The 27330-nt window shown below is 42.5% G+C and overlaps 1 protein-coding gene across 1 annotated transcript; it reads right to left on the minus strand.

Annotated features, from left to right (window-relative positions):
• Positions 1-944: 944 nt before the first annotated feature.
• On the minus strand, positions 945-26356 carry crlf3 (cytokine receptor-like factor 3). Its single transcript, XM_034711512.1, has 9 exons — positions 26259-26356; positions 17280-17407; positions 10790-10997; positions 10594-10681; positions 9100-9277; positions 8760-8988; positions 8361-8499; positions 5417-5529; positions 945-3437 (listed from the first exon to the last, which is right to left on the minus strand). The coding sequence occupies exons 2-9, from the start codon at positions 17394-17396 to the stop codon at positions 3172-3174; spliced, it is 1338 nt and encodes a 445-aa protein (XP_034567403.1). The 5' UTR covers positions 17397-17407; positions 26259-26356; the 3' UTR covers positions 945-3171.
• Between the last annotated feature and the right edge of the window lie 974 nt (positions 26357-27330).

Below are 27330 nucleotides of genomic sequence, written 5' to 3' on the forward strand. Positions count from 1 at the left end.
CCACCATGAGCATTGCACATCGCAGTATTTATCTAGTTACAGTGGCGAGGAAAAACTTCCTTTTAACAGGCAGAAACCTCAGGCAGAACCAGACACGTTAGACAGCCATCATGCCTCGACCGAGTTGGTCAATCACAGTTAAAATTTTGCATTTTTGTTATTTTTTGAGCAATAATTCTGATAATTTTATATCTCAGTGATTTTTTAAATAAACAAGCAGAACATTGCATTGGTTGTAACTGCAGTAAAAGTGATCATTATAAAAGTGTGCTGTTTTATCTGCCTTGAAACTTTTTGTTAGATGTATTTAGTGCTACTTAACTCGTGATATGCGCCCTCTTCTGGTCAGAGTGTGTAACTACACATCTGACAAAATCTTTTTTATTTACTTTAAAAACATTGATGCAGTTTGAATGAGCTATATATTGATAGTACTAGCAGTAAACATCTTTGTTTATCTTTAAAAAGTGTGTAAATGTAACAATCTTAAAGATGTTCTCTTCACTGCCCCCTATGGCAGTAAGCTGTAACTACAGGTGTATTTTGGCACTGGTGTTTTAACAAAATTAAATCATGAGCACTAATATCTGCATGATTGCTACTTAAGTATGAAGCAAAACACTAAAATGATCTCTGCTTTATTTGAAAATAATGTCCCAGAAGTGCAGTTCCTCACTATGGCCACCAGAGGGCACCAAATATCTCAGATTAACAGCTATGAAACATTCTAATCTGAGGTAATGCAAACCTTGAACATGTAATGTGCTGAAAAAGTTTTTTCAGTGTGGGAATAAATCCTGTTCTTCATTCAGCTAATTAAATAGCATTATTTTGTACAGCTAGCTATCTAGGACGACCCACATTAATGAGCCCCGGCCCCCAAAAATGAGGTCATGTGACCACTCCAAACAAGGCTGTATTATGTCACAAACTGTGTCAACGAGTAATCAGTTAAAAACTTTATTTATTGATCAAACTACAACGGAAGACAGCATCAAGATCGGATTCAGTTCATAAGTTTGACCAGCAGGTGTCACTGTTTGCTCCATGATGTTCAGTCTTTCGCCTCCTTGTGGCTCAAAAAAAAAAAAAAAAAAAAAGACAGCCATGTTGTGTTCACTGGTTTCAGGAAATCTGTACCATCAACTGGACTGGTCTCTCCAGAGTCGCACTGACCTCAGATCAGTCCCTGAAGACGCTCAGTCAGACGAATGAAGGAGAGAAGTTTGTCGGATGAAGAAGTTTCTACAGTATCTCTGAAATGTGTTACAGTCAGTGGATCATGAAAACGGTCTACAGTCGGTCGAAATGTTGTTATTAAAACTCAATAATGGTCCCTAAGAGATTTCTGAGGTGATCTGAAGCTCCAGTTCCACCACATAGAGGCTTTAATTTTCTTGTTTCATGTAAAAAAAAAACAGTTTTAAACTTTTTTTTTTAACAAAAACCACAGAAGGAGTCACAGAATTGATAAATCAGACGTTCAAACTGAACCAAACGAGGCTGAACAGCAAATTAAAGATTTATAAATATCACTCAAACATTCAAACTCTCATCCGTAAACTGAAACGGCAGCTTTTCTAAATACTGTTAGGATTGTCAAAGCAAATGAATAAACATGATCTAAGTAACAGCGTGATGAATTTGAAGGTGACAGGAATCTGGATCAGCTGAAGTTTCTCATTTCATGTTCTTGGTTCTGTTTCTCTTAAGATCTGAGAAATGAGTTCCAAAGATGCACGCAGCAGAAAAAAAAACACAGGCTGGGTTGTGTTTTTTTGCGTCACTGTCTCTTTAAATTTGTATAAACGAAGACAAAGACAAAACAGGGCGTGGCTTTCACAGTGAATGGTTTCTGTTTAGATTTTAAAAAGACTAAGGTGTAGCAGACTGAACCCTGGGTGTCACGTCAGGCTGTGTTTTCTTCTATTTAGACGTTGCAGCCGACCTCAAACCAACAGAACAAAAAGAAACAAATCTGTAAACAACGGACAGCCTCAAAAGCAGGCGCAGGAAGACTCTGGAAACTTCAGGATCAATAATCAGACTGTCCCCCTACAGAGGCTTCAAGCTTCAGCCCTTAAATGTAGACGCTCAGAAGAAAAAGAAGGTGTTAGCTGAGTCAGGTTACAGGAAAAATAAAGGGTGAATAAAGGAAAAGTTCAAAAGTTTAAACCTTGGTATATTTGTTTGACAGATTTTGGGGTCTAAATTTTTATTTTAACATATTCAAGTGGATCCGAGCTTGCTGTTTAGTCACAGGATATCAGAAAGAAACATATGGATCAAGAAAACAGTAAACAAGCAACTCCTCATGTGCAAAATCACTGATTTTGCACATGAGGTTTGGTGGCACCGAAAAGAGCAATTTACAGTTTCTTCTGGCTCAAGTAAGGATCTAACTTTTTACAAATAAAGTCTGGATCCTAAAGTGACAAATTGAGCCCTTAGAAAGGCAAAAACAAGCATCAGATATATTTGTAACGAAGGATTATGTTGCCGTCTAGAAGATCTTTAAAATCTGGGCTCTACTTTTTGCATATCTTGGCGTATTAACGAGTTAAAGGTACCAACAGTTTAGGAACTACTCCAGCAGATTGCTTCATTCTCATCTGATATAGTGCACAAAACACACAGTAGGTAGAGCAGCAACTCCCATGATTTGATAAGTAAAATTGCTGTTTTTGTGAATGTAGTTTGGTGGTGGTGAAACGAGGGATGATGCCGTCTAGAAGGTTCTTTTAAATCCGGGCTCTACTTTTGCATATCTTGATGTCGTAACGAGTAACAGGTACCAAAAGTTTAGGAACTACTCCAGCAGATTGTTTCATTCTTGTCTGATATAGTGCACAAAACACACAGTAGGTAGAGCAGCAACTCCTGTGTTTGAATAAGTAAAATTGCTGTTTCTGTGAATGGAGTTTGGTGGTGGTGAAATGAAGGATTTAAATGCTTTAGCTGGTTAAAGAAAACATTGTGCTCTTTAAAACTAGGATCTATCTCAGAGACAAAAACAAGCTATTCCCTAAAACATCAAGGCCATCACAGTCCGTCTCAAGGCTCCTGGGAGAAATGTTCCTTTTTTCTGGATATGCAAGTAGAAACAACAGAAGAAGAAAAAACAGAGCCTGTGCGAGCGCCCTCCGAACTCCAGCACTTCCATCCTCGGCTTCAAAACACGAGCACTTTCCAGCCGCAGTGGACGAAGGAGCAGCCGAAGAAGAGGCAGTCCACCGCCTGGTCCACCAGCCAGTCGAACACCACCTCCCTGTTCCCCGAGCCGATGGTCACCCTCAGCTTGAAGTTTCCGCCCTCGCTCAGGTTGTTGTTGCTGATCGGGAAGAGGTTCACCACCTCCATGTCGAAGGTCACGGACGAGCCCACGGTGACGGCCGGCAGCTGGTTGGTCATCTCTTTACCGTTGACGAAAACGGCACCTGCACAAAGTCACAACAGAACTTTAAACTGAGTTGCTCACTCTTGCAGAGATAACTCAGTTTCTGCAGGATTTTCTTCCTGTGTTCATTTCTGTACCTCAGATTGAAAACAGAGGAAGATAATAAAGTCTATTTAAAGTGTCTCTGTCTCTTTCGTGTACACAAACATCTCTGTTTATATTCAGTGTTACTAAAAACTCTGTGGGTGAGACCTTTAGGTCAAACAAACATGCTGCACACATTTCCTTCCTCATAAAACTTCTGCAATCAAACAACCTTTGCAGAGCTGCATGCTACAAACCAGCTTTCTTCTTCATATACATTCAGTACAACATGACTGCACATGCTCAAGGCTATTAGATACAACTAGTCCATAACGAAGGGTGATACAGCTGTCCTAGTCAAAGCAGCTTTTGTTAAAGGTGACATATTATGCTCTTTTTGATCAAAACATATTGGTATAAGAGGTCCCAAAAACATGCCTTTAAAGTTTATTGCTCATAAAAACACTTTAAAATCAGATTTTGGTCTGCCTGTAAACCCCTCTTTTTCAGCCCTGTTCAGAACAGACTGTTTTCTGTGTCTGTGCCATAGACTGTATAAAATATGGACGTAGTATCCGTGACGTCACCCATCTGTTTCTTAACGCTGTTTTGAAGCCAATCAGCAGCGGCAGCCATATTGCTTCTGTCGAGCCAGTGTGACGTAAAGAGGCGGGCTTTGAGCCTTCTAGCCAACAGCTGCAGTGTTCCTGCAGGCAGCTGTGCCTCTCATTGGAAGACTAGTAATCCCAATATCTTCGAAATTGCCGCGTTAGAAAAAATTCTCCCCCCTCACAGTGAGAGGACATCGAGAAATGAGCTATTCAGACTACACTCATCTTCTGTACCAGGCTGTAAACATGTTTATTAATGCTGCAAAGATCGTCTTTTCCCCATTCATGTGTATGTGACTTCTGGTACTTCCGGAGCCAGCCTAAAGCGGATCCTCGATAAGCTGCAGCTTTTAACACTTCCGCATTGACTCATATTTTTAGACCGGAGGTTGCCGCTTGGTTTGAACCTTTAAATGAGAATGAGCTCTCTGACCACGCCCCCTCAGGAAGTGGATGTGGACTCGGCTCTCCAGCACGTTGATCTAATGTTTACATGTTGGCTGAATATACACGGCTGCTCACAGACCCGCGTTACTTCAAGCCTCTGAATCTGATCCAGAATCTGATCCTGACGGAGAGGCGCCTGCAGCAGGACCTTTCTGAACCATTGGTCACAGATTTAGTGTTTCTTGTTGTTTTATTTATCAGTATGTCGACGTGTGTCTTGGTACACGGCTACAGCTACGAACATGTAGCTATGTGACTATGCTAACTAGCGCTAGCACTTTTCCATGATAAATAAAAATCATCCACTAGATCTTCAAATCTGCAGACGTGGGGAGTAAAACCGACCTTTGTGTTTATTAAGACAGCCTACAACTAGCATGCCTCCCTCCTAAGCTCCTTGTTAGCACACATGTGTGCAGGTAATGAAAAACAGAGGAGGGGTTGAGTTGTATTTTATACAGTCTATGGGCTGAACAAGCTCCGAGCTCTGACTTCCTGTTACAGACCGGATGGTTGTGACGTATGAAAAACACTGAAAACTGAAACGGCTGGTTTCAGCACACATTTACAGAAAGGTGGAGAAATCAGAACAGGGGCAGAATGTTTTTTTTTCCATTTTCGGGGGTTTTGTAGACATGCCAGGGAAACATATTTCAGGTAGAGAACCATTAAAAATTCGATTTTGCATGATATGTCACCTTTAAATATGAACAGTGTAAATATCCGATAATATCATGACGTGTTGACATTTATAAATCACAAAATGTGTCTGACATCACACGTAAATAATTTTCAAAAAGTGACCCTGTGTGTGTGTGTGTGTGTGTGTGTGTGTGTGTGTGTGTGTGTGTGTGTGTGTGTGTGTGTGTCAGCGTACCATTGGTGGAAATACAGACGGCCTGGTCTCTCTGCAATGACTCCGCCTCCCTCCTGCTGTCCACACACACTCCCAGGCTGTCCCTCCGGTCGATGGGACCTGCTGCAGAGATCCTACATGCACACACACACAAACATGCATAAAGACACGTTTAATATGAGACCAACATGTCACATCTAAAGGTTCAGTTATCTTATCTGTCTCTCCTCATGATTCTTGTCCTTTTGTTACTTAATCTTGTCTCTTGTTTCTAATCCGTTGAATTCCTGCTCACCCGGGGTTTCCCGCTCTCCTGATTACCTCAACGTGTTGCACCTGTGTCTCATTAACTGCACTCCCAGTGTGTACTTAAGCTCTCTCTCCCCTTCCTTCTGTGCCAGTTTGACTTCTACCTTGTGTCAGAGTTCCAGCAGTGTTTTTGACCACCATTTTTGGATACCTCTGCCTTTTAGACTGCCTGCTTGTGTACCCAACTTGTTTCCAACTAAACAGACTTTGAACTATCGCCTGCCCTGTGAGTCCTGCTTTTGGGTTCAAATTCTTGGTACAGTTTCACAGAAAATGCTCCCAAGATAACTGTAGGTGTCGATTGGAAAAGACAGGGTTTGTTCACGATTGTGCAAATGTAGCTCTAGCGAAAGTTCAGACAGGAAGCCTATAAAGCAATCACAGCAGTTATTTAACTTTCCTCTCCCTCGTTCAATAGCTCACCCGCTTCCAGCTGCACGTTCCGGAGCTGTCATTGGTTAATCAGCGGCGGCTGTCATCCAATAGCTCAGTGGTACGCCCTTATCGTCAGCCTATCAACTATCTGCTGTCTTTTTAAATTTGTCTCTCTCTCCTGCTAGTTCCTTCTTGCATTGATGGTGCGCACCTCTCCACCCCCCCCACCCCCCCGTCTCAACCTGGTCTCTGCAAGTCTTCAATTCCTAGGATCATCAACCAGCACTACCAGAGTCTGGACTCTAGGGGGATTTCTTCAGCCGGCAAATTCATGCATCCTACGCTCACATTATCCCCATAGAGTCCTTATTTCTGTCAAGTTTCATCATTCATTCAGTTGTAATAAATAACCTTAATATTCAAATCGTGTCGCTCCTGATTGAAATTATCTTCTAGGACTTTTCATGTCTTTAAGGCAAATTTTCATGACTGCACATTCTCTAAAACATCTGTATGCATGAATAATAAGAATAACTAATGACAAAATGTACCACAGTTTATATTCCATAAGCTGTTTAATGATGAGCTGTTTGATCTGATACAAGATAATCATTTATTTCAAGTCAAGGGTTCCCAAAGTGTGGGTCGAGACCAAGCGGCAACCTCCGGTCTCAAACGATGAAGCCCATGCGGAAGTGATATAAACTGCAATACATCGAAAATCCCCTTGAGGCTGGCTGCAGAAACATTGGAAACCACATTGACATAAATGGGAAAAAGACGATCTTTGCAGGATTAATAAACATGTTTACAGCCTGGTTCAAAAAACGGCTTGGCTCTACGAAGCTAATCTATCTAATGGCACACACTGTGCGGGGGGTGAATTTTTTTCTAACGTGACGGTTCAGAAGATATTAAGATTACCAGTTTTGCCCAAATAAGGACATGACTGACGTGACTCCCGGTCGGGAACACATAGCTATTGGCTAGGAGGCTCACACTACATCACACTCTGCCTTGTTGAGTCCCGCATTTCCAATATGGCTGCCGCCATAGATTTGCTTCAAAACAGCTCTCAGAAACAGATGGGTGACGTCACGGATACTACGTCCATATTTTATACAGTCTATGGTCGGGACCAAAGACTGTATAAATAATGGACGTAGTACCCCTGATGTCACCCATCTGTTTCTGAAGCGCTGTTCTGAGGCCAATCGGTGGCAGCCATATTGGAAATGTTGAGCTTAACATAAATTCTGACGAGCAATTGTGACGTAAAGAGGCGGGCTTTGCGCCTCCTAGCCAACAGCTGCAGTGTTCCTGCCTGTCAATCAAGTCAGCTGTGCCTCTCTTAATGGAAAACTCGTAATTTTAATATCTTCGAAATTGCCGCATTATGAAAAATTTAACCCTCATACAGTGTGTGCCAATCGAGAAATGAGCTATCCAGACTACACTTGTTTTTTGAGCCAGGCTGTAAACATGTTTATTTCTGCTGTAAAGATCAGCTTCTTTGAATTGGTGTGTATGTGGTTTCCGGTACTTCCGGAGCCAGCCTCAAGTGGACACTCGAGGAACTGCAGTTTTTAACACTTCCGCATTGGCTTCAATTCTCAGGGTCACAGGACACTAAGGAAGGGGGGTCCCAAGATTTCTTCCAAAATGTTTTGTTTTTTAATTTGAGTAGTCTTAAATTACATATTATATCCATTATCTAGAGTATCCACAAAATTATCAGTTACATTTGCAAATAAAATTTTCTTTTGTTACCAAATGACTCCTACAGTTAGGGCTATTCAACAGTTAATAAACAAAAGCACAGGAAACAGCCACATGAGCATGTAGGTTAATTTTCTGCAGACCAGCTGAAAGAAGTATGAAGCAACATTTAATCACTTGGAGGGACAGAGGGGGTCTGGAGTCTTTGGCATCTTTATTTTGGGGATAGAGGGCTGAAAAGTTTGGAAACCCCTAAAGCTGGCACACCTGTAGGATGCTAACACTCCTTGCAACAGATGCACTTGAAGCTAATTCCCATGATTTTCCAAAACATCCTGGGAATCATTCCTTTAAAACATTTCCAGGTATTTCATGATGATACAAACCCCAAAGAAGAAGCTGCTCAAAGCCACCAGATTTAGTACTGAGTGGAATATTTTGCATAAGCTGTAGAAGCTCTCCCACAATCTAACATTTATAGGTATGAAATATTCAACAGGAGTTTAATTTGAAGGCAAAAGTCTTCAGGTATATGCTCGGGTCAGTGTTTATGTGCACGTACTTGAAGGTGAGGGTCTGGCCGCAGAAGTAGGTGGGTGCATTTGAGTAGAGGGCGGGGCAGCGCGACTGGGAGGAGTCATTCCGCAGAGCGATGTTTCTCCTGCTGCTCAGGATGTAGCCCTCAGTACCCGGACTCCACTCTGCAGGAGCGGAGAACAGAACACAAACACGTTACTGTTGTTGGAGTGATTTTACACAGAGGTGGGACCACATATCGATGCTGCAATATATCCCTGTCCTAACCTGATCGCTATCCTGATCGCTATCCTGATTCTTATTGTGTCTTGTCTTAAGTCCCCCAAGCAGTTCCAACCCCTAATCTTTAAAAAATCTCCCAATATCCGTCAGCTTTCTTCTGATGTAGATACTTCATCTACAGGTGGGCGGAGTCTCCTCCTACCGTGCGGTGTGAGTGTGGTGTATCCGGTCTGCGGGACACTCCAGGGGCTCCACTCGGTGCGACCCTCCCCGCGGGCGCAGACCCTGAATAGATAATCCGTGTTAGGGTCCAAGTGGAGAACCAGGAACTCACAGTCTCGACCGATGTAGGCATCCTCGTACTGGCTCCCCCCGCTGCCGGACCGCCGGTACTGCAGCCGATAATCTGCAGCTGCAAAGTCCTCGTCCACCTGAGAAACACACAACAGGATATATTCTACAAAACAGACGAAGAAGGGCTCACAGGTTTTTAAATATGCAACTCTGAATTTGTCGACTACATCATCACATCTTTTGCTGACCTTGCACCAGCGCACCAGGATGCTTCCCGGCCTCTCCTGCAGCTCGTCGATCTGAGCGGGCGGGTGCGAGGAGACGGAGCCGTGCCGGGACACGCGCTCTCTCAGCAGACCCAGCAGGGAGTCGTCCAGCTGGGCCGAGACACACGGCACGTCCACCAGCGCTGGAACCTCGGGGAGACTGGGAGAAATAAAACACAGAACATGTGAGAGACGTGTCAACATATTAATTTAGATCACTCTGGTGTTGATAAAAAAGGTCTAAACATGCATTTTATTCATTAAACTAGCAGATAAATCATCTGTTATTCCCGTCTTGAGATCGTTTGAAGCCTGACCCACGTTACAGATGTTCTTTTGTGATAGTCAATTAAGGTGCATTTCAGCCAAGAGTATTTTAGCCCCAGAACTGCTTTACCCGGAACTAAAAGGTTCCTGTATCCCCTTTGTGGTCTGCGTTTCGACCGCAGACTGAAGTCCCGGGTAGATTGTGCAAATCAGACCAGTGATGTATGGAGAAAATAAAGTAAATGCGCTACACCACCAGACCAGTAGAGGGCAGTAAAACAAAGACGAAGGCCATTCATCACAGATGACACCATAGAAGCAAACGGACAGGCAGGTATCATTATGAGCAACACAACAGTTAGCCTGTTAGCATGAAGAGACTCAGCTGGCGCTGTTTTAGATGGTGCTATATTTCATCACAGATGGATTCACTGAATCAACACGTAAGAGGAGATAAGCGGGAGTAGCAAAGACGTTTCAACACGCCTTTAAAATCCTTTTGAACTCAAAAAGCCGTGGCAGAGATCGCCCGGTGTTTTGGTTTAAACAGCGACCCTGTTAACTGGAGACTCTCAGACGGATGTATCCCTCATATACGTCTTTAGACGATCATTAAATATCTGACGAGGATATTTTGAAATCTTAATAAAAACTAAACTAGTTTGCATTCCCAGGAACTCCCTCTGTGTTTCAACAGCTGTGTAAACTCCACAAACACTGACACGTTCAGCTGAAGGTCTCCAGTTTACAGGGTCACTTTTAAAACTGTAACACCGGGAGAGACGCATTCATGGTGGGCTGAGAGAAGACTACTGTTACAAGCTGCTAAATCAAGAGAATCACAGCTTCTTCTTTTGAAAAGTACACACACATACAAAAAAGATAGAACAAATAAAAACTAATGAAAGACAGAGAAATCAAGTGAATCACAGATGCGTGTGATGTTAATGTGGACGGCGGGCAGAATAAAAACACAGCAGATAATCTACCAATCAGAGACGTTCAGCATTGCAGGCCCTGCCCCCCAAAAGTCCCAGGACCTTTGAAAAGAACTACCCCCCAAGCAGGGGCTTTTAAGGGGGGAGATTATCTACCCCTGGGCCCTGAACTAAATTTAGTCCCTGGGCCCTCTGGTCGAAATGCATGTAGTTCCAAGGTAAAGCTTCTTTGGTCAAAAAACACCTTTAGTACTAAGCCTCTCTGTCCTACCTGTCCAGCTGGATGTGCATGGCCTTCTTGGTGAAACTGCCCAGCTGATCCTCCTTCTCCCCGAGACCACACCGCAGAGCTGCTTCCCCTGAGACACACAAACAAGAGAAGCATTTAAAACTCTGTTTGTGACCGACTACTCAGAGGCAAACAAGTCCAAAAGAGAGCTCATTATATTCTTTAAGGTCTGACTGACCCTCTCTGAGCAGGTCGTCGGCCTGGCCCACCCCGTGCTCGATGAGGCTCTGGCAGTCATCGAGCGGTTTTACGCTCTGCGCCTCGATGGCGTCCACCTCAGCCAAGAGGGCGTTCAGCCGCTCCGTCAGCAGCCGTCCTGCAGCCGCCTGCAGCTCCGTGAAGTGCCGCCGGAGGGTCTCGCGGGCCTGACCTGAGCTGCCCCGGACCTGAAGAACACACAGAGAGAGGATGGACTCAAACACGTCACTCTTAAGCATTTTAAAACTTTTACAGCCTGTACAAAAACAGCAACAGAAAAAAGTGTCTTCTTAGACTTGTATTGATGTGTTTTCTTTAAGGAGTGGACGATTTTGACACATGTCCAATCTGTTTTGATGCCTTAATAAAGCTTTTAACTCTTTGCATCCTGTGAAGACTTAACTATTCTTAAGGCGTCTCCTTGAGGATCTATTTAAGCTTCATATAATTGCTCCTGAATCTCAAAGTCTTTCAAACAATGAACATTGATCCATGCAAAGGGACTTCCTCTTGGCTCGTGCTGCAGACGTTTCTTCCTGTGTTGTGTTTGACTCTGAGACTCTCTCTGGACCAAAACTGAAAGATGCCGTTGATTTCTGCACAGGCTGCTGCAGCAGGATGCTCCCAGCAGCACAACATCTTCCAGAAAGTGAAAGCAAAGCATCTCCACTAAGGGCCCGAGCTGACCAGCATCCCCTGTGAGTAATGCACTAACCTCATACAACCCCACTTTAAGGAAGCACTTGATTTGATAAGCAGCAGATCACACATTTAGATGTTCATTCTGCAGTAGAGGATGGTTGTTTTATTGTAGGACGCCAAAATCTTGATTAGGAAATACTTTTTCTTGCAATTCAAGACACGTAGTTTGATTTAAAAGAAGAGAAATGCACCCTGGATTTCAGAAACAGATGCTTTTCACTGAAAGTAAAAGAAGAAGTGCAACTGTTGGGACTATTTTTAACGGCAACATCGACAGTAGAGCTCTACGGCACGGAGAAAGAAGAGTTCAGAACGTCAGGAATCCATCTGGAATGCAGGAAACTGAAAATTCAGTTCTCTCTGACTTGGGGTTTGGTGAAGTATTTACAGTATGTCTACAGGAAGTGTAATATTTAAGATACAGAGGTCATCAGGAGCTCAAATTGAAGCTTACAAAGTCGGGCAGTTTTTTAAACACGAATGACACCGTGACATTGACCATATAGCGCTCAAAAGTGACCATATCATATGAGATTTCATCCAACAGATGCTACTTTTATACTCTTGTACTGTATTTTGTGTATGATGTTTTAAAATCTAAAATCAGCAAGCCTCAGATTCTTACTTTGCCACTTTCCTCTATGTGTCAGGAAACTCTATGCCAAATTTCATACTTGGATATCAAAGAATGAAATTTTAACACCTTATTTTCTTGATTTACATTATCATGCCAGGAGCATTTTTCAAAAAAGGGGTTTTTGGCCCCTGACGACCAAACGGCCCTGAGTTGAGAGCGCTCATTATCACATGAGATGGCCCAAGGTAAAGGCTAACTGGAAATACTAGAAAAAAAAGGAGTAAAAAACATCCTGAGGGATGGGCCTGGCTTCCAGTCCAACACAGGTAACATTCCAACTGCAGCTACCACCATAATAATAAGCTGTTTTCAACCGGAGGAACTTTACCCCTGAACTATGTGCGTTTCGACTGGTGGACCCAGGGTCTAAATTTAGTTCAGGGGTAGATAATCTCCCCCCTTAAAAGCCCCTGCTAGGGGGGTAGTACTTTTCAAAGGTCCCGGGACTTTCAGGGGGCAGGGCCTGCAATGCTGAACGTGTCTGATTGGTAGATTAACCGCAGTGTTTTTATTCCGCCCGCCGTCCACAATAACATCACACACATCTGTGATTCACTTGATTTCTCTTTCTTTCATTAGTTTTTATTTGTTCTATCTTTTTTTGTATGTGTGTGTACTTTTCAAAAGAAGAAGCTGTGATTCTCTTGATTTAGCAGCTTGTAACAGTAGTCTTCTCTCAGCCCACCGTGAATGCGTCTCTCCAGGTGTTACAGTTTTAAAAGTGACCCTGTAAACTGGAGACCTTCAGCTGAACGTGTCAGTGTTTGTGGAGTTTACACAGCTGTTGAAACACAGAGGGAGTTCCTGGGAATGCAAACTAGTTTAGTTTTTATTAAGATTTCAAAATATCCTCATCAGATATTTAATGATCGTCTAAAGACGTTTATGAGGGATGCATCCGGCTGAGAGTCTCCAGTTAACAGGGTTGCTGTTTAAACCAAAACACCGGGCGATCTCTTCCACAGCTTTTTGAGTTCAAAAGGATTTTAAAGCCGTGTTGAAACGTCTTTCCTACTCGCGCTTATCTCCTCTCACGTGTTGATTCATTGAATCCATCTGTGATGAAATATAGCACCATCTAAAACAGCGCCAGCTGAGTCTCTTCATGCTAACAGGCTAACTGTTGTGTTGCTAATAATGATACCTGCCTGTCCGTCTGCTTCTATGGTGTCATCTGTGATGAATGGCCTTTGTCTTTGTTTTACTGCCCTCTATTGGTCTACCCGGACGAAAGGCAGACGACAATGGGAGCACAGGAACCTTTTAATTCCAGGTAAAGTAGTTCTGGGGGCTAAAAGACCCCGGAACTCTTGGTTGAAATGCACCTCTACACAGAGCTCACACACACTATGAGACAAGCAGCTCGTAAAGAAGCTTGCTGGTTTCTCTCTACAGAGAGGTCATGTTTCAGTTCCTCTTTGCAGAACACACACACACATACACACACACACATTTCACAATGAGTGTACAGAAAGAGCGATGCAGAGATATCAGGAAACGGAAGGCTGATTGACAACTGTTGCACTGATAAAGCGTGACTTTATCTCAGCATGACTATGAGAGTGGAAACACACACACACACACACACACCCGGGGCCTATGCCAGAATACACACTGGACTTCACGTACGTGTGTGTGTGTGTGTGTGTGTGTGTGTGTGTGTGTGTGTGTGTGTGTGTGTGTGTGTGTGTGTTTTCCACCAGAGGCACCTGACGCATCACTTCCTGACGATTATCAGTGCCACACAGACGACCGGCGATCAATATTTTCGTATCCGAGGGAAAACAGGCGATCTAAAAATACGAGCAGACATTATTCAACGAGCGTCAAACTCGAGAGGAGCTGATCTGAAACCAGGCGAGTGTTTGGAGGACGACTCGATGCAGCAGCGATAGGATTGTCTGAATTTTCAAATTCACATGTTCTGCTGTCTCCCCTCTCGTGTATTTGCGTGTGTGTTTGTGTGTGTGTGTGTGTTTCCTGTATTCCTCCAATCTGGGGCTGAGCCATCCCGGCTGTGGGAAAGAAAGCTCGCCCCAGACTCGATGCAGAGAGATAATGTGATGAAACAGCTGGGACAAGGCGGAGGGGGGACAGACAGACACACACACACACACAGGATGACGTGTGTGTCAGAGAGAGAGAGAGAGACTTTTTGAAAGTTATATTTCATCTCTTGGTGTAACTGAAGTCAGAGAGCACGACTACAGACTTTAAAAACATCTCTTTGGTGGTTTTATTGGAGTTTTAATAGAACAGGTCTCTACTCTTGGACGTGAGTCAGCTCTCACATACTTCAGCCCTCATTAATAATCTGATTGTGATGTTTGTTTGGGTTTTAAGGTGTTTAACAATCATCCTGAGAATTGGAGAATAAGTCAGTGTTTACCTTTACACTGTGAGGACGTTTCAGACGGTATACATCTTTATATACTTCAATAAAGTAGTTAAATCATTCCCTTTACTCTCCTCTACACACGTATTCCTACTTTTACTTGAGCAAAGATTCTTCATCACTTTCCACTACTGTAATTTCACATCAGTATGAATGCCATGTTTCCTTCTTGAAGTCTCTGACATCCTACCGTGTGGACATGAGAAGACAAGAAGGCAGCAAACTGAACTCTCCGAGTCTGAATCTTGTCTTAGTTCAGTTCTCTTGTTGCAGAAAATCCACATGAGCCTCGCTCTGTTTGACGATGCATCTGCAGAGTGTTTTGAACAACCTGCATGCCTCTATATGTTCTGTAGCTGTGCAGTACTGTGCAGTACTATCCCTAGTGTCTGTACATCCCCTTCCTGTGACGTCTACCAATCCATCGGCTCCCGATACATTTATTGTTGACTTTTAAAGACGCTCTGGACTTGCGCCTGGATACATTTCTGATCTCCTCAACTCATATGTGCCCGGTCGTACTCAAAGGTGACTGGACCTCTTCTGTCAGAGCCCCGACCCACTGGAACAACCTCCCCGAGGAGATCAGATTGGCAACTTCCACCTCTTTAAAAACACATTTTTATCAATGTGCTTTGGCAGGAGATGTCACCTAAGAGTGTTTTAATCTTTAAGTTTTTACTCTATTCCAGGCCATATCACTGACAGGATGTAATCATTTAATTTTCTATATTTACATATTCATATTTCAGATTTTTTGAATGTTTTAAAGGTGACATATCATGCAAAATCGACTTTTTAATGGTTCTCTACCGGAAATATGTGTCCCTGGCATGTCTACAAACCCCCTGCAAATGAAAAAAAATCCATTCTGCCCCTGTTCTGATTTCTCCACCTTTCTGTAAATGTGTGTGAAACGAGCCGTTTCAGCTTTCAGTGTTTTTCATACGTCACAACGCCATCCGGTCTGTAACAGGAAGTCAGAGCTCGAAGCTTGTTCAGCCCATAGACTGTATAAAATACAACTCAACCCCTCCTCTGTTTTTCATTACCTGCAAACGTGTGCTAACAAGGAAGCTCAGGAGGGAGGCATGCTAGTTGTTGCTAGGCTGTCTTAATAAACACAAAGGTCGGTTTTACTCCCCACGTCTGCAGATTTGAACATCTAGTGGACGATTTTTATTTGTCATGGAAAAGTGCTAGCGCTAGTTAGCATAGCCACATAGCTACATGTCATAGCTGTTTACCAAGACACACGTCGACATACTGACAAATAAAACAACAAGAAACACTAAATCTGTGACCAATGGTTCAGAAAGGTCCTGCTGCCTTTCTGGTAGAGGTCGGTTTTACTCCCCACGTCTGCAGATTTGAAGATCTAGTGGATGATTTTTATTTGTCATGGAAAAGTGCTAGCGCTAGTTAGCATAGCCACATAGCTACATGTTAGTAACTGTGTACCAAGACACACGTCTACATACTGATAAATAAAACAACAAGAAACACTAAATCTGTGACCAATGGTTCAGAAAGGTCCTGCTGCAGGCGCCTCTCCGTCAGGATCAGATTCTGGATCAAATTCAGAGGGTTGAAGTAACGCAATCTTCTTCTTGGGATTCTTCAGGCTAGACGCAACAACGGCGTATTGCTGCCTTCCTCAGGTCGATGAATCAAACCCTTAGATTAGTTCTCATATTCTTGAGTACACTCCTGTTCTGTGCAAGAACTTCAACAGATTCTTAACTTTCGCGCTGTAACGCGATCTGTGAGCAGCCAATATGTTAACATTAGATCAACGTGCTGGAGAGCCGAGGGCACATCCACTTCCTGAGGGGGCGTGGTCAGAGAGAAAACAGCCTGTTCTGAGGAGGGCTGAAGAAGAGGGTTTTTCAGGCATGCCAAAATCTGATTTCAAAGTGTTTTTTTGGGCATAAACTTTAAAGACATGTTTTGGGGACCTCTTAGACCAATATATATTGAAGAAAAAAGCGTGATATGTCACCTTTAAAATTATATCTTTTGTGGTTTTTAATTCACCCAACATTGTTTTATTTCCTTTTATTTGTCTTTTAGTTTCTTTCTTGTAAAGCACTTTGTAACCCTGTTTTTAAAACTGCTATATAAATAAAGAGTATTATTATAACAACTGTTCTTTATAAACACTCTCTAAATACAGGCACATGAGTCTTGACTTAACCCTCCACTTCTGTCTGCTGCACTTCTCTTAAATGTGCTTCATAAATAACCTCTGACTTGCTGCTTTTAGCTCCTCAGGTCAGAACCCAGTCTGCGTTTCCCTTTCTCTTTTTCTCTGCATGCTGTGAAGTTACAATAAAGTGGAATCAAAACTGCACGACTTTACTTTCACCGTGTGTCATCTATAACGAGCTGAATTCAGTCTGCTCCCTCTCTTTCTCTCTTTCTGCCTTCATCTCTGCTCCGACTCGTTCTCGCTGTTGATATTAGCGACAGGAAATAGCAGCATTGTTTACTGTGAGCAGCTGGAGGGTCAAATCTAGACGGCAGGAGGAAGGAAGAGATAGCAGACAGAGGGAGAGAGAGAATACACTCTCCTGGGACTCTGCAGGGTCAGGGGGCAACACACCTCACGTCACCTCGGCCTCGTTCAGTAAAGAGAAAGAGATAGAGGTGAGAATGGATGCTGCCTCTCTCCCAGTCCTCGTGGGTGTATTATGAGAACCTGTGTGTGTAGAAGGTGCGGACAGACGTTGGTACCTGTTTGCGGGCCTGGTTCAGACCATTCAGGCGCTGCTGGAGTTCACTGCGGTAGTTCTGCGCCGCCTCGATGCTCTCCTTCGCCTCCTGCAGCAACAAGTCCACCTCCACAGACATCCTCCCGCCCCCTGACGCAAACACACACACAGGAGAGACACGGATATTTACAAAACATACACACTAACACAGTAAAATGTTAACACATGAGATCACATCCTGATTCATTTTTATTTCAAACTTTATTTTAAACTGTAACTAAGACTATCCTGTGGTTTCTGCTGTTTCAAAATGTGATTATATCACTGCGGGCATTTCAAAATCTAAATTCATTCATCTCTATCTCAGAGCAGACATCTCAAAACCTCAACAGATAAAACCTTCTGCACGCCTGAAGAGGAGGCGGAGGTTCGGTGACGTGATATTTTTCAACCAGGCCTGCAACCATCTGGGTGTCATGATCGATGACCAGCTAACCTTCAAGGTTCATGTTGCCTCGATTTCTCGGTCCTGCCGTTTTTCCCTCTATAACATCAAGAGGATTAGACCCTACCTGACAGAACACGCAACACAGCTCCTGGTTCAAGCTCTTGTAATGTTACGCATTGACTACTGCAACTCTCTACTGGCAGGCCTCCCTGCATGCACAGTCAAACCTCTGCAAATGATCCAGAACGCAGCAGCACGTCTGGTCTTCAACCAGCCTAAGACAGCTCATGTCACTCCCCTGCTCATCTCACTACACTGGCTTCCAGTTGCAGCTCGCATCAGATACAAAACTCTAATCATGACTTACAAAGCAGTCACCAAAACTGCTCCAGTTTACCTGGAACCCCTCATCCAGGTCTACTGCCCTTCTCGCCCGCTACGCTCAGCCTCTGAAAAGCGCCTAGTGCTTCCAGAACACAAGGCCTCAAAATCACTAGCTGGACTCTTCTCTTCTGATGTCCCTAAATGGTGGAATGAATTGGCCAACTCCATTCGATCTGCAGAGTCCCTCTCTACTTTCAAAAGACAGCTAAAGACCCAGCTCTTTAGGAAGCACTATGCACTTAGCTAGACTGTTCTCCACTGTTGTCTCCAGTGGCAGATCATGTCTTCCAGCTACGATTGACTCACACTGTCCTGCTTTACTCTGGGAATCTGTGTTCAGCTCTTGAGTGACCCAGCACTTGGTACTTTGGTCATTATTGTGGTGATGTTAATTGTTGATGATAATAATGGAAGGTCTTAAATTGTTTGGTTGCTTCATTGTAGATGTTCCTTATTTCGGGAAAAAAAAAAAATCCTTACTTATTTTTGTGCATTGCCTTTACACTGCTTGGCAGTACCTGCACCCAAATTGACTTGAAGCCCTTTGTCACCCATACTGATCTTGTTTCCTCTTGTCTAGATCTTTGCTTGTGTTGTTCTTGTTCTCGTATGTACGTCGTTTTGGATAATAGCGTCTGCTAAATGACATTGTAACATTGTAACCAAACTTCTGTCGATCAGCTGTTCTTCATCTTTTACTGAATCAAGGATCAAACAGAAGCCCAGCTTTGGTATGAAAGCATGACCATAACACTAAAACCTCAACCAAACAAGAGGAAGCAATATTTAGATTCATATTTTTATTATACGGTGCAATTAACTCAAACTTTAGTGATCTGTTTTGCTGTGAATGCTTTTGATGTTATATCTTTGAATTTGTGAGTCTATGTTGAGCCCTGGTTTAAAGCAATTCATGATGTCATTCTTCATAATGTGTTCAATAAAACAATTAAATAACATGTTGGTTTCTTTCTCTAGAAGTCAGGCAGGTGATCTTACCATGCAGCAGGTTCAGAATCAGAGACACTTTATTTATCCTGGGGGGAAATTCGGTCATTTCACTTGCTCTTATACACTACAGGATTTCACATTTCATGAAGAATGAAGCCAATCAAAAGTTTGGAAACACAGAGCTCCCCCTTGGCATGCAATGGAACGGTCAGTCTGTACATCCCTCCCCCCATTATTATTTATATCTGCCAAAATGCCGCCACATGCCCGAACCCACACCATCATCTCTCATCTACAGGGAATCTGGAAAAAAGTGTCTCGTATATTCCAGATAAACCCATACTTAAGTCTCTCTTCTGGTATATGGGATAACCCCAAGCTCCTTGTCGGCAAATCTCCAGTCATATGGAAAGAGTGGGTGAACAAGGGTATTCATGCTATAGGTGACCCGTATGAGGAAGGTGTCCTTAAATCATTTGCAAATCTGGTTGAGCCGTTCAATTTAGCGAATAACCAATTCTGGAGATATCTTCAACTGAGGCACCTTCTTGTCAGTACGTTCAACTCTACACATACCCCCCAGGGCTTGGACCTCATTAAGGAGATTCAGCGTATTGCAGAGACAGGACATGGGGCTTCCCACTATTACTCTATGCTCATAAACAAATCTGGTTACAAAACCATCACCGTGCTGAAAATACTGTGGGAAAGGGACCTGGGGACCACGTTTAAAGATGACGAGTGGGATAAAATTATTGGGATTACCAAACAGGTGTCTAGAGACATCAGAATAAGATTAGTACAATTCAAAATCTTTCATAGATTCTACTGGTACCCCAGCAAGTTATCACGTTGTCACGTTGTTGCCTTGTCACGCTGTTACGTTGTCACGCTGTTACATTGGATGCTGTGACGCTGCGTCGGCAGGCGGCATGGAGAACCGCGTCTAAAATGTTTGTTCGTGCAATGAAGGAGAAACTTGTGGACGCTGTCTAACTGTTCGTACGGTGATGCAATAAATTGATTGTATGGTGCTGCAAACCAAAGTTACGCCTAAGACCAGTTATTTCAACAACTACAGTGAATGGTATTGTATGGACAAACATATAACAGTACAACGCGTCAGCCAAGTCATACCCGGGAGTAATCAAAACACACCGGCAGCTTTAGTACAGGACTAAGCTTCTATAAGTAGGTTTTGGGAGTATCTATACTTTACTTGAGTTTCTATATTTTTTGCAACTTTCACTTTTACTCCGCTTCATTTATATTGTCACCGTCGTTACATGCTATAAAATAAAATGTGAATATAATTTTCTCATGATGTGTGGATTATCAGGACTGTGCGTGTTCTAGTGCGAATAACTGGCGCTCTAAAATCAAGCAGAGCAGTAACAAGTTTGGATACCATATATACAATATTGTCAATACTGAAATCGTTCCCTGCTGTCTGCAAGTTGTCTGTGAAGCTGAACACAGCTCTACCTGCCTCTGCAGCCTGTGAATGAATATTTAGCATTGCAGGACTTGTCTTCAGCCCAAGAAGAGCACGACTGAACTCTCACAAGTTTGAAAAACCAACTTCTGCTGAAGATGAACTGCAAATTTGTGGACTTTATTTAAGGAAGTGAGGGAGCAGGGGGAGAAAAGGAGGGAGCACGAGGAGAAGGATGGAGGGAAGGAGAGAGAGAGAGAGAGGGAGCAAGAGGAGAAGGGAGATGAAGGAGGGAGGGACAATTAAACTTAATAAAGCGTGTGAGAGAAAGAACTATTTCTAGCTGTTTTGTTTCTTTGTACTTTTACATTTGATACTTAAAGGTGCTGTGAGGAACTTTTGTTTTGTATCGGTTCTGGCGCCCCCCTTGTGGACAAAGTGATACCTCTTATCTCTTGCCCTAAACATGCAAAAGTAGTGTTTTCAACAAAAGACTCATCCTGTTGTGTTCAACAGTCAACTTTATCAGGCAATGTGATTATTTTCCATGAAAACTGAGAAATAAAGGCTGTTTCTGAAGCAAGATGTCCATCATCTGGTCTGACACCTACCCCCCCCCAGGGCGGTTTCAGGCATTAAAAATGACAACAGAGAAGGTGTAAGTGTTGCTGCTGATGGACTTGTTTGCTATTGAAGGTTATAAAGAGGCATCAGTATCATTTTCAGTCTGTTTCTCAGCCAGTTCAAAACTCCTCACAGGGCTTTTAAGTACATTTAATTTGAGCTACTTTAAGACTTTTCCTCAAGTGCTTTTTTTATTGGGTGACTTTCACTTTTACCTGAGTAGATTTCAAGTTAGATACCATTACTTTCACTAAAGTAGGGCTTTCAAGTACTTTATACACCACTGTCAGTATTAAACTACAATGTTGAAAATAATTAGAATAAATAAAAAACATTGAATGAGAAGGTGTGTCCACATTTTTGATTGGTAGTGTATGTTTGTTTGATAATTTCTTAAATTGAATTAATGCCGTATGAAAACTACTTCTTGAACATTTATCACCACCTCGTAAAGTGAAAGATGTGTATGCATGCAGTGTTTTCTCCTGCAGAGGATGTGTGGCAACAACAAGAAACCACTTCCTACCATCCTGCAACCAGGTATAGACCCGCCAACAAGTCTCATAACAAAACAACTTCAATTCTTTGAATCACCTCAAACTGACCTGAAAACACAACATGCATCCCTCCCTGCACAAACAGCACACGCTACAGTGCATTAATGAATAATAATCCTGTGACCGTGCTCTGACATGAAAAACTTCAGTGCAAAATTTCTGCAACATCTTGCTGCATGTGAATCGAACCTCTTTATAAGTGAAATCAGTCGAAGTTCTGACACAAACTCTCTGCGGTTGGCCACGTTTCCTTTACAGCCTCTAAAGAGGAAGTCCCCAGTGGCCCCATGCTTCTGATACTTACAGTTTGAACAGTGTCATCACTTGGCGTCAGACGTATCGTGTTCACTGATTAATTAACTCAGTTTGAGATAAAACTCCTTCACCTTCACTTTAACAGATATCACAGGCTCATAACAGGCAAGTTACCATCCCTGTTTGAAACGCTGCACACACTCTTGTACAGCAGGCGCTGATAACAGCTTAAAACATGCGTCATGATTAAAGTTTATTTCCCAGATAACATCCTGCGAGTGTGCACTTCACTTGTCTCAGTAAAGCATCCCTCAGACTTCCAACCAAATCCTCCAAAAGGTCTCATATCCCACCAATCCTGTTTGTACCTTCCAATAAACGTCAGAATCCAACGCATGATTCACCTGCACCTGCCTGTATCAAAGAGCTAGACTCAGCCGGACTCTGAGGTCCTCCTATCAGGGTTTGTGGGTTGTTCAGCACTTTCCAGGCTTAAGAGAGAGAGAGTGCATTTACAGATGTAGCTCTGATGCTTTGGGACTCACTGGGTTTAAGATCAGTGGACTCTGGTGACACCTTTGAAAGGCACCTATAAAATGAAAGCTGGACCAAATATCCATAATTTATCTTGACCGCTCATCCTGTTCGGGGTAACGGGGGGCTGGTGCCTATCCCAGCTGGCTTTGCGCGGAAGGCAGGGTACACCCTGGACAGGTCGCCATCCAATCACAGGGAGAACATGGAGAGATAGACAACCATTCGCACACACTCACACCTACGGGCAATTAAGAGTGACCAATGAACCTGGTGTGCCCCACACAGTAACTGGGGACTCGAACCAGGAACCTTCTTGCTGTGAGGCAACAGCACTACCCACTCATAGACACGTGTAAATAATGGACGTGGTATCCATGACGTCACCCATCTGTTCCTGAGCGCTGTTTTGAAGCCAATCATAGGCGGGAGCCATATTGGAAATGCTGAACTCAACCAAGCTTAGTGTGAGGTAAAGAGGCGGGGTTTGAGCCTCCTAGCCAACAGCTTTATGTTCCCGCCTGTCAGTCAAGTCAGTCACGTCCTTATTTGGGCAAAAACTGGTAATTAGAAACATTTCAAAAAATTCAACCCCTTACAGCGTGTGCTGACCGGAGGTTGCCGCTTGGCATCGTCACTCTGACTTGTGTGATACTTTGATTTAAAAAAAAATACAGCTCTTCCCTGCCAGTTCCACTCGCTGTGTTACTACTACATGACACCCTGTGGTGGCGCTAATAGCATCAATGAGGGTCATGTGACATGGCAGAAGAAGAAGGTGACAGCTGGATGTCGGGCAGCAGTGAGGAGGAGTTAACAGATGCTTGAGTCTCTTTTAAGACCAAGAAGAGGGAAAGGAAAATCACAGATTTGTTTTTAATGCTGAGGTGAGAGAAAAGGTGGAGGATGCACTCAAGCAGCAACCTCTGGTCTAAGTGCTAAAAACTGCAGTTCATCGAGTGTCCACTTGAGGCTGGCTCTGGAAGTACCGAAAACCACATACACACCAATTCAAAAAAGACGATCTTTACAGCAGAAATAAACATGTTTACAGCCTGGGACAAAAAACGAGTGCAGTCTGGATAGCTCATTTCTTGATCGGCACACACTGTACGGGGGGTGAATTTTTCATAACGCTGCAATTTTGAAGATATTAAGATTACAAGTTTTCCATTACGAGAGGCACAGCTGACTTGATTGACAGGCGGGAACACTGTAGCTGCTGGCTAGGAGGCTCAAAGCCCGCCTCTTTACATCACACTCACTCAACAGCAGTTATGTTGAGTTCAAGATTTCCAATATGGCTGCCTCCGCCGATTGGCCCTCAAAACAGCGCTTCAGAAACAGATGATTGACGACATGGATACTACATCCATTATTTACAGACTACGGATGCACTGGACATCAGAGAAGGACGAGTATGAGGAGCAAAGTGGTGTTTAAACTAGAGATAGACCGATGTGTTTTTTTCAGGGCTGATACCGATTATTAGTAGTCAAGGAGGCCAATAACCGATATTTGGAGCCGATATTCATTTGCAGTAAAAGGGAAAATATTGGTGTCAAAATTTTGAATAATACAACTTCCAACACTTTGTTTAAATGCCTTTAAGCATATGTTTATTAAACAGATTTTCAGATTTGCATCATTTTAAAGTTTTTTTTTTATCTTAGACAATAGACATCTTTGTTTTAAAATTCTAACACAAAGTGCAGGGAGCTCCCATGCTCAGCAGCATGTCTTATAAAGTTATAACTTAAATAAATAAATCGCTCCCAAAAGTTTTCTACAGTAAATAAAATTTTCCAAAATGTGAATATAACTGAAATGTTAATCTTACACTTATCTTTATTTCATGGGGGTATTTCAGTGTTTTTGAAGTGGGGTTGTATGAGTTTTAAGTCACATGTAATTGTAGCGGCCACAATGGATGCTGCTCAGCTCGTTCCCTGTAATGAAGAAACTGCAGGGAGAAATGGAACACAAGCTAGGCTAAGGTTTCTGCAGACAGCGTCATATCTGCCACGTGAGTCAGTGAATTTTGAGCCAAAATAACCCAGTTTGAAATCATCGGCCGTCTGATTTTTAAAAAAATCTGATGCCGATATACGTCAAAATGCCGAATATCGGCGCCGATAATTGGCCCTGCCGATAATCGGTCTATCCCTACTTTAAACGTACCTCAAAGTTGTATTCCTACACTGATCTGTCATCACCCTCCAGTGTATGTATTTATGCACTCATTAATGCATCATTAAAACAGAATTATGCAGGCATGCAGCCAACGTCATAAACAACATACCCCTCTTCTTCCTCCTCCTCCTCCTCCTCCTCCTCCTCCTCTGTTTCTCTTTAAGCATCTCTTTTCTTTCTGCAACCATCACAACACAGCGTCTGTCCTTTAAAAGGGGGCACTGGCCCTCTCTATCTCTCTCTATCGCTCTAATCCTGCTGTATAATCCCTCACCCTCTCCAAATAAAAAAATATAAAAGAGTTAAAGTGAAAGCCGGGCACTTAGCCAGGCAGGCCGGTTTTCATATAACACCAAAAATCTCTTGGCTATGAAGTGAATGTGGGTTGGAAACTACATAACCGCGTCCTGATGTCTTTATTCCTCCAGTGTTTTTATGTTAAACGTGCAGCCGAGCGTAGATTTATTCCACAGCAGTGTTTTTGAAAGTATTTAGGTCATGGAGGGATGTCCCACTGTCCTGCTTTCTTTCACAAGTCTTTGTCACTGTCAGAAATATGTGCCACAGAGATTCATCATTATGTTTTTACAGAATTTAACCACATTCCAAACCTGTCAAAGGATCCTTACACCTCAAAAACATCTGATTAAAGTCACCAGAACACAACTTCTGCTTGTTTTTAATTGTGCAACTCTAAAATTCCTCTGGGTGTCATCTTCACAACTGTCACCCTCCCTGAAAAGAGGCTGCAGGCATCTCCTTCAGGCATGCAGCACATGTTCTGACTAACATGGGAGTTATGAGAGGCACTCGGGTGCACATGCACATTATCATTATTATTAGAGCAGACAAGAAGAGACTGCAGCAGGAGACAACAGACATGTCTCCACTTGCTAACAACAACTTCCTTATTTTGTTGAGTTATTTTCATCGACTTAACCCTCCGCCCACCATCACTGAGCTGACCCAGTAGTGTGTTAAATACATCATTTGTTATCTAAAGATGCTTAATGGCACATATTTCAGTGTTTGCATGCAGAAAACAGGTAGAAAAGTAGATTAAAACCTTATAATCTGAAGTAATCTGGCATATTTGGAAAACTACCCCCAGACTCCTTTAATAAAAGCCACATTTTTAAATTCCCCTTCCTTCCAGTCAACTTATACACACCTTATTAAGGAAATTAAGTGTTTTCCTTGAAGTTTAATGTATTTAAGCAAATTCGGCCTTACATTTGTTTCAATATTATCATTAATATCAAATACATTGTAACATTTGTAGCTGGTTCACGCCTAATAACTGTGTAGGAGATGAATCAGATGCGTAAAGTTGATGTTTATGATACAAAAATGCACCAAATATGATAAATATGAAAGGAACCCTTCCCAAGTTATGTGGCAGAGTGTAAACACACTTTTTGAGTACTTTGTTGTTGTTTCAATAACAAGTCTGGAGGAAAGTTGAAGCCAGCTCGCGTCCAAAAAGACAATGAAACTCGGATCATGCTCGAAAAAACAAACACAACACCCTTTTTAACAAACTACCACAAAAAAAACAACTATCAAAAATCTGACTTTAAATCTCTACACTCATCCGTGGGGATAAAAGTTTAATCTTACCTGTTTTACTGGTTTCTTGTGGCCATTTCTTCCCCAAAGTTGTGAATCAGCTCGCCGCCACACCACTGCGAGATATGCCGAAGTTTTGCTCAAGTCCAAAAATGACACTTCCGAGGCTTTGCGAGGATCAGCCAATCAGAGGAGAGATACGGTTGATGGACAAGGGGATTAGCCAATAGGATTGAGATACTCTGCGTTCTCCCCTCCCTCATCAACTGACACATCAGAGCAAAGCAAAATGATGAAATTAGTCAGTTTGTCCAGATATTTGCCTTTAATTCACGATTTTGAAGAACATTTTTATATAATTTTCTACTGATATGAAGTAAATGATCAACATAGATCTGCAGTTTGGTGTTTCTTTTTAATATACACGTTTACAGTGATGATTTTTTATTTCTAAAGTATGTGATTGATGCTACAGAACATGTTAGGAGGGTTATTTATACACATTTGCACCTTAGACTGTCATATATGATGAAATAAATGTATTTAATACAAAAATGTAATGTCCATAATACTGTGCTTTTTGTGGTGAGGTAAAACAAAATAACAAAAACAAAATAAGAGTGCAAACAGTCTAATACGATATTATTAAACTTAGTACAACTTGTATAAGAAATAAAAGCAAATGAATAGAATAAGAAATGTATTAAATTAAAGTTCTGATGTTGTCTGTATGTGGAGAGACGTCGCTCTCTATTGGTTGTAATGGATACAGCACTTCTGATAGCAAATTAATGAAATAAAAATTGCAAAAAACATCTTAAAATATAAAAATTGCAGGGGATATAGGATTTTTAATAACACATATTCCCATAGCTATAAAGCGTAATATGACTCGGTTGTGAGAGTAGGCATACCTGCTTGGTGGATGGAGCATGCATTCTGTTTATTGGCTGTAAGTTTTCGTGAAACTTTATCTTATCATTCAAAACAAATTGTTGTTCTTGTTGCACTACAATCAGCTTTGGCTTCCTAGGGACATGACTCCATAACATCCATGAGTCAGACAAGGAGGTGAAACCAGGCTCCTTGTCCTCAAACGCACTTTATGACCCGTATGATCCCT

This window comes from Notolabrus celidotus, chromosome 20, assembly GCF_009762535.1.
Source record: "Notolabrus celidotus isolate fNotCel1 chromosome 20, fNotCel1.pri, whole genome shotgun sequence".
Taxonomy (NCBI): Eukaryota; Metazoa; Chordata; class Actinopteri; order Labriformes; family Labridae; genus Notolabrus; species Notolabrus celidotus.

Bases quoted from the DNA above. Each gene is read 5' to 3' on its own strand.
- crlf3 (XM_034711512.1), bottom strand. From the start codon at position 17,396: ATGTCTGTGGAGGTGGACTTGTTGCTGCAGGAGGCGAAGGAGAGCATC. The intron at 10,998-17,279 runs GTACCAACGTCT...TGTGTTCTTCAG, and splicing joins TGAACCAGGCCCGCAAACAG to GTCCGGGGCAGCTCAGGTCA. The intron at 8,989-9,099 runs GTCAGCAAAAGA...TGTGTTTCTCAG, and splicing joins TCCTGGTGCGCTGGTGCAAG to GTGGACGAGGACTTTGCAGC.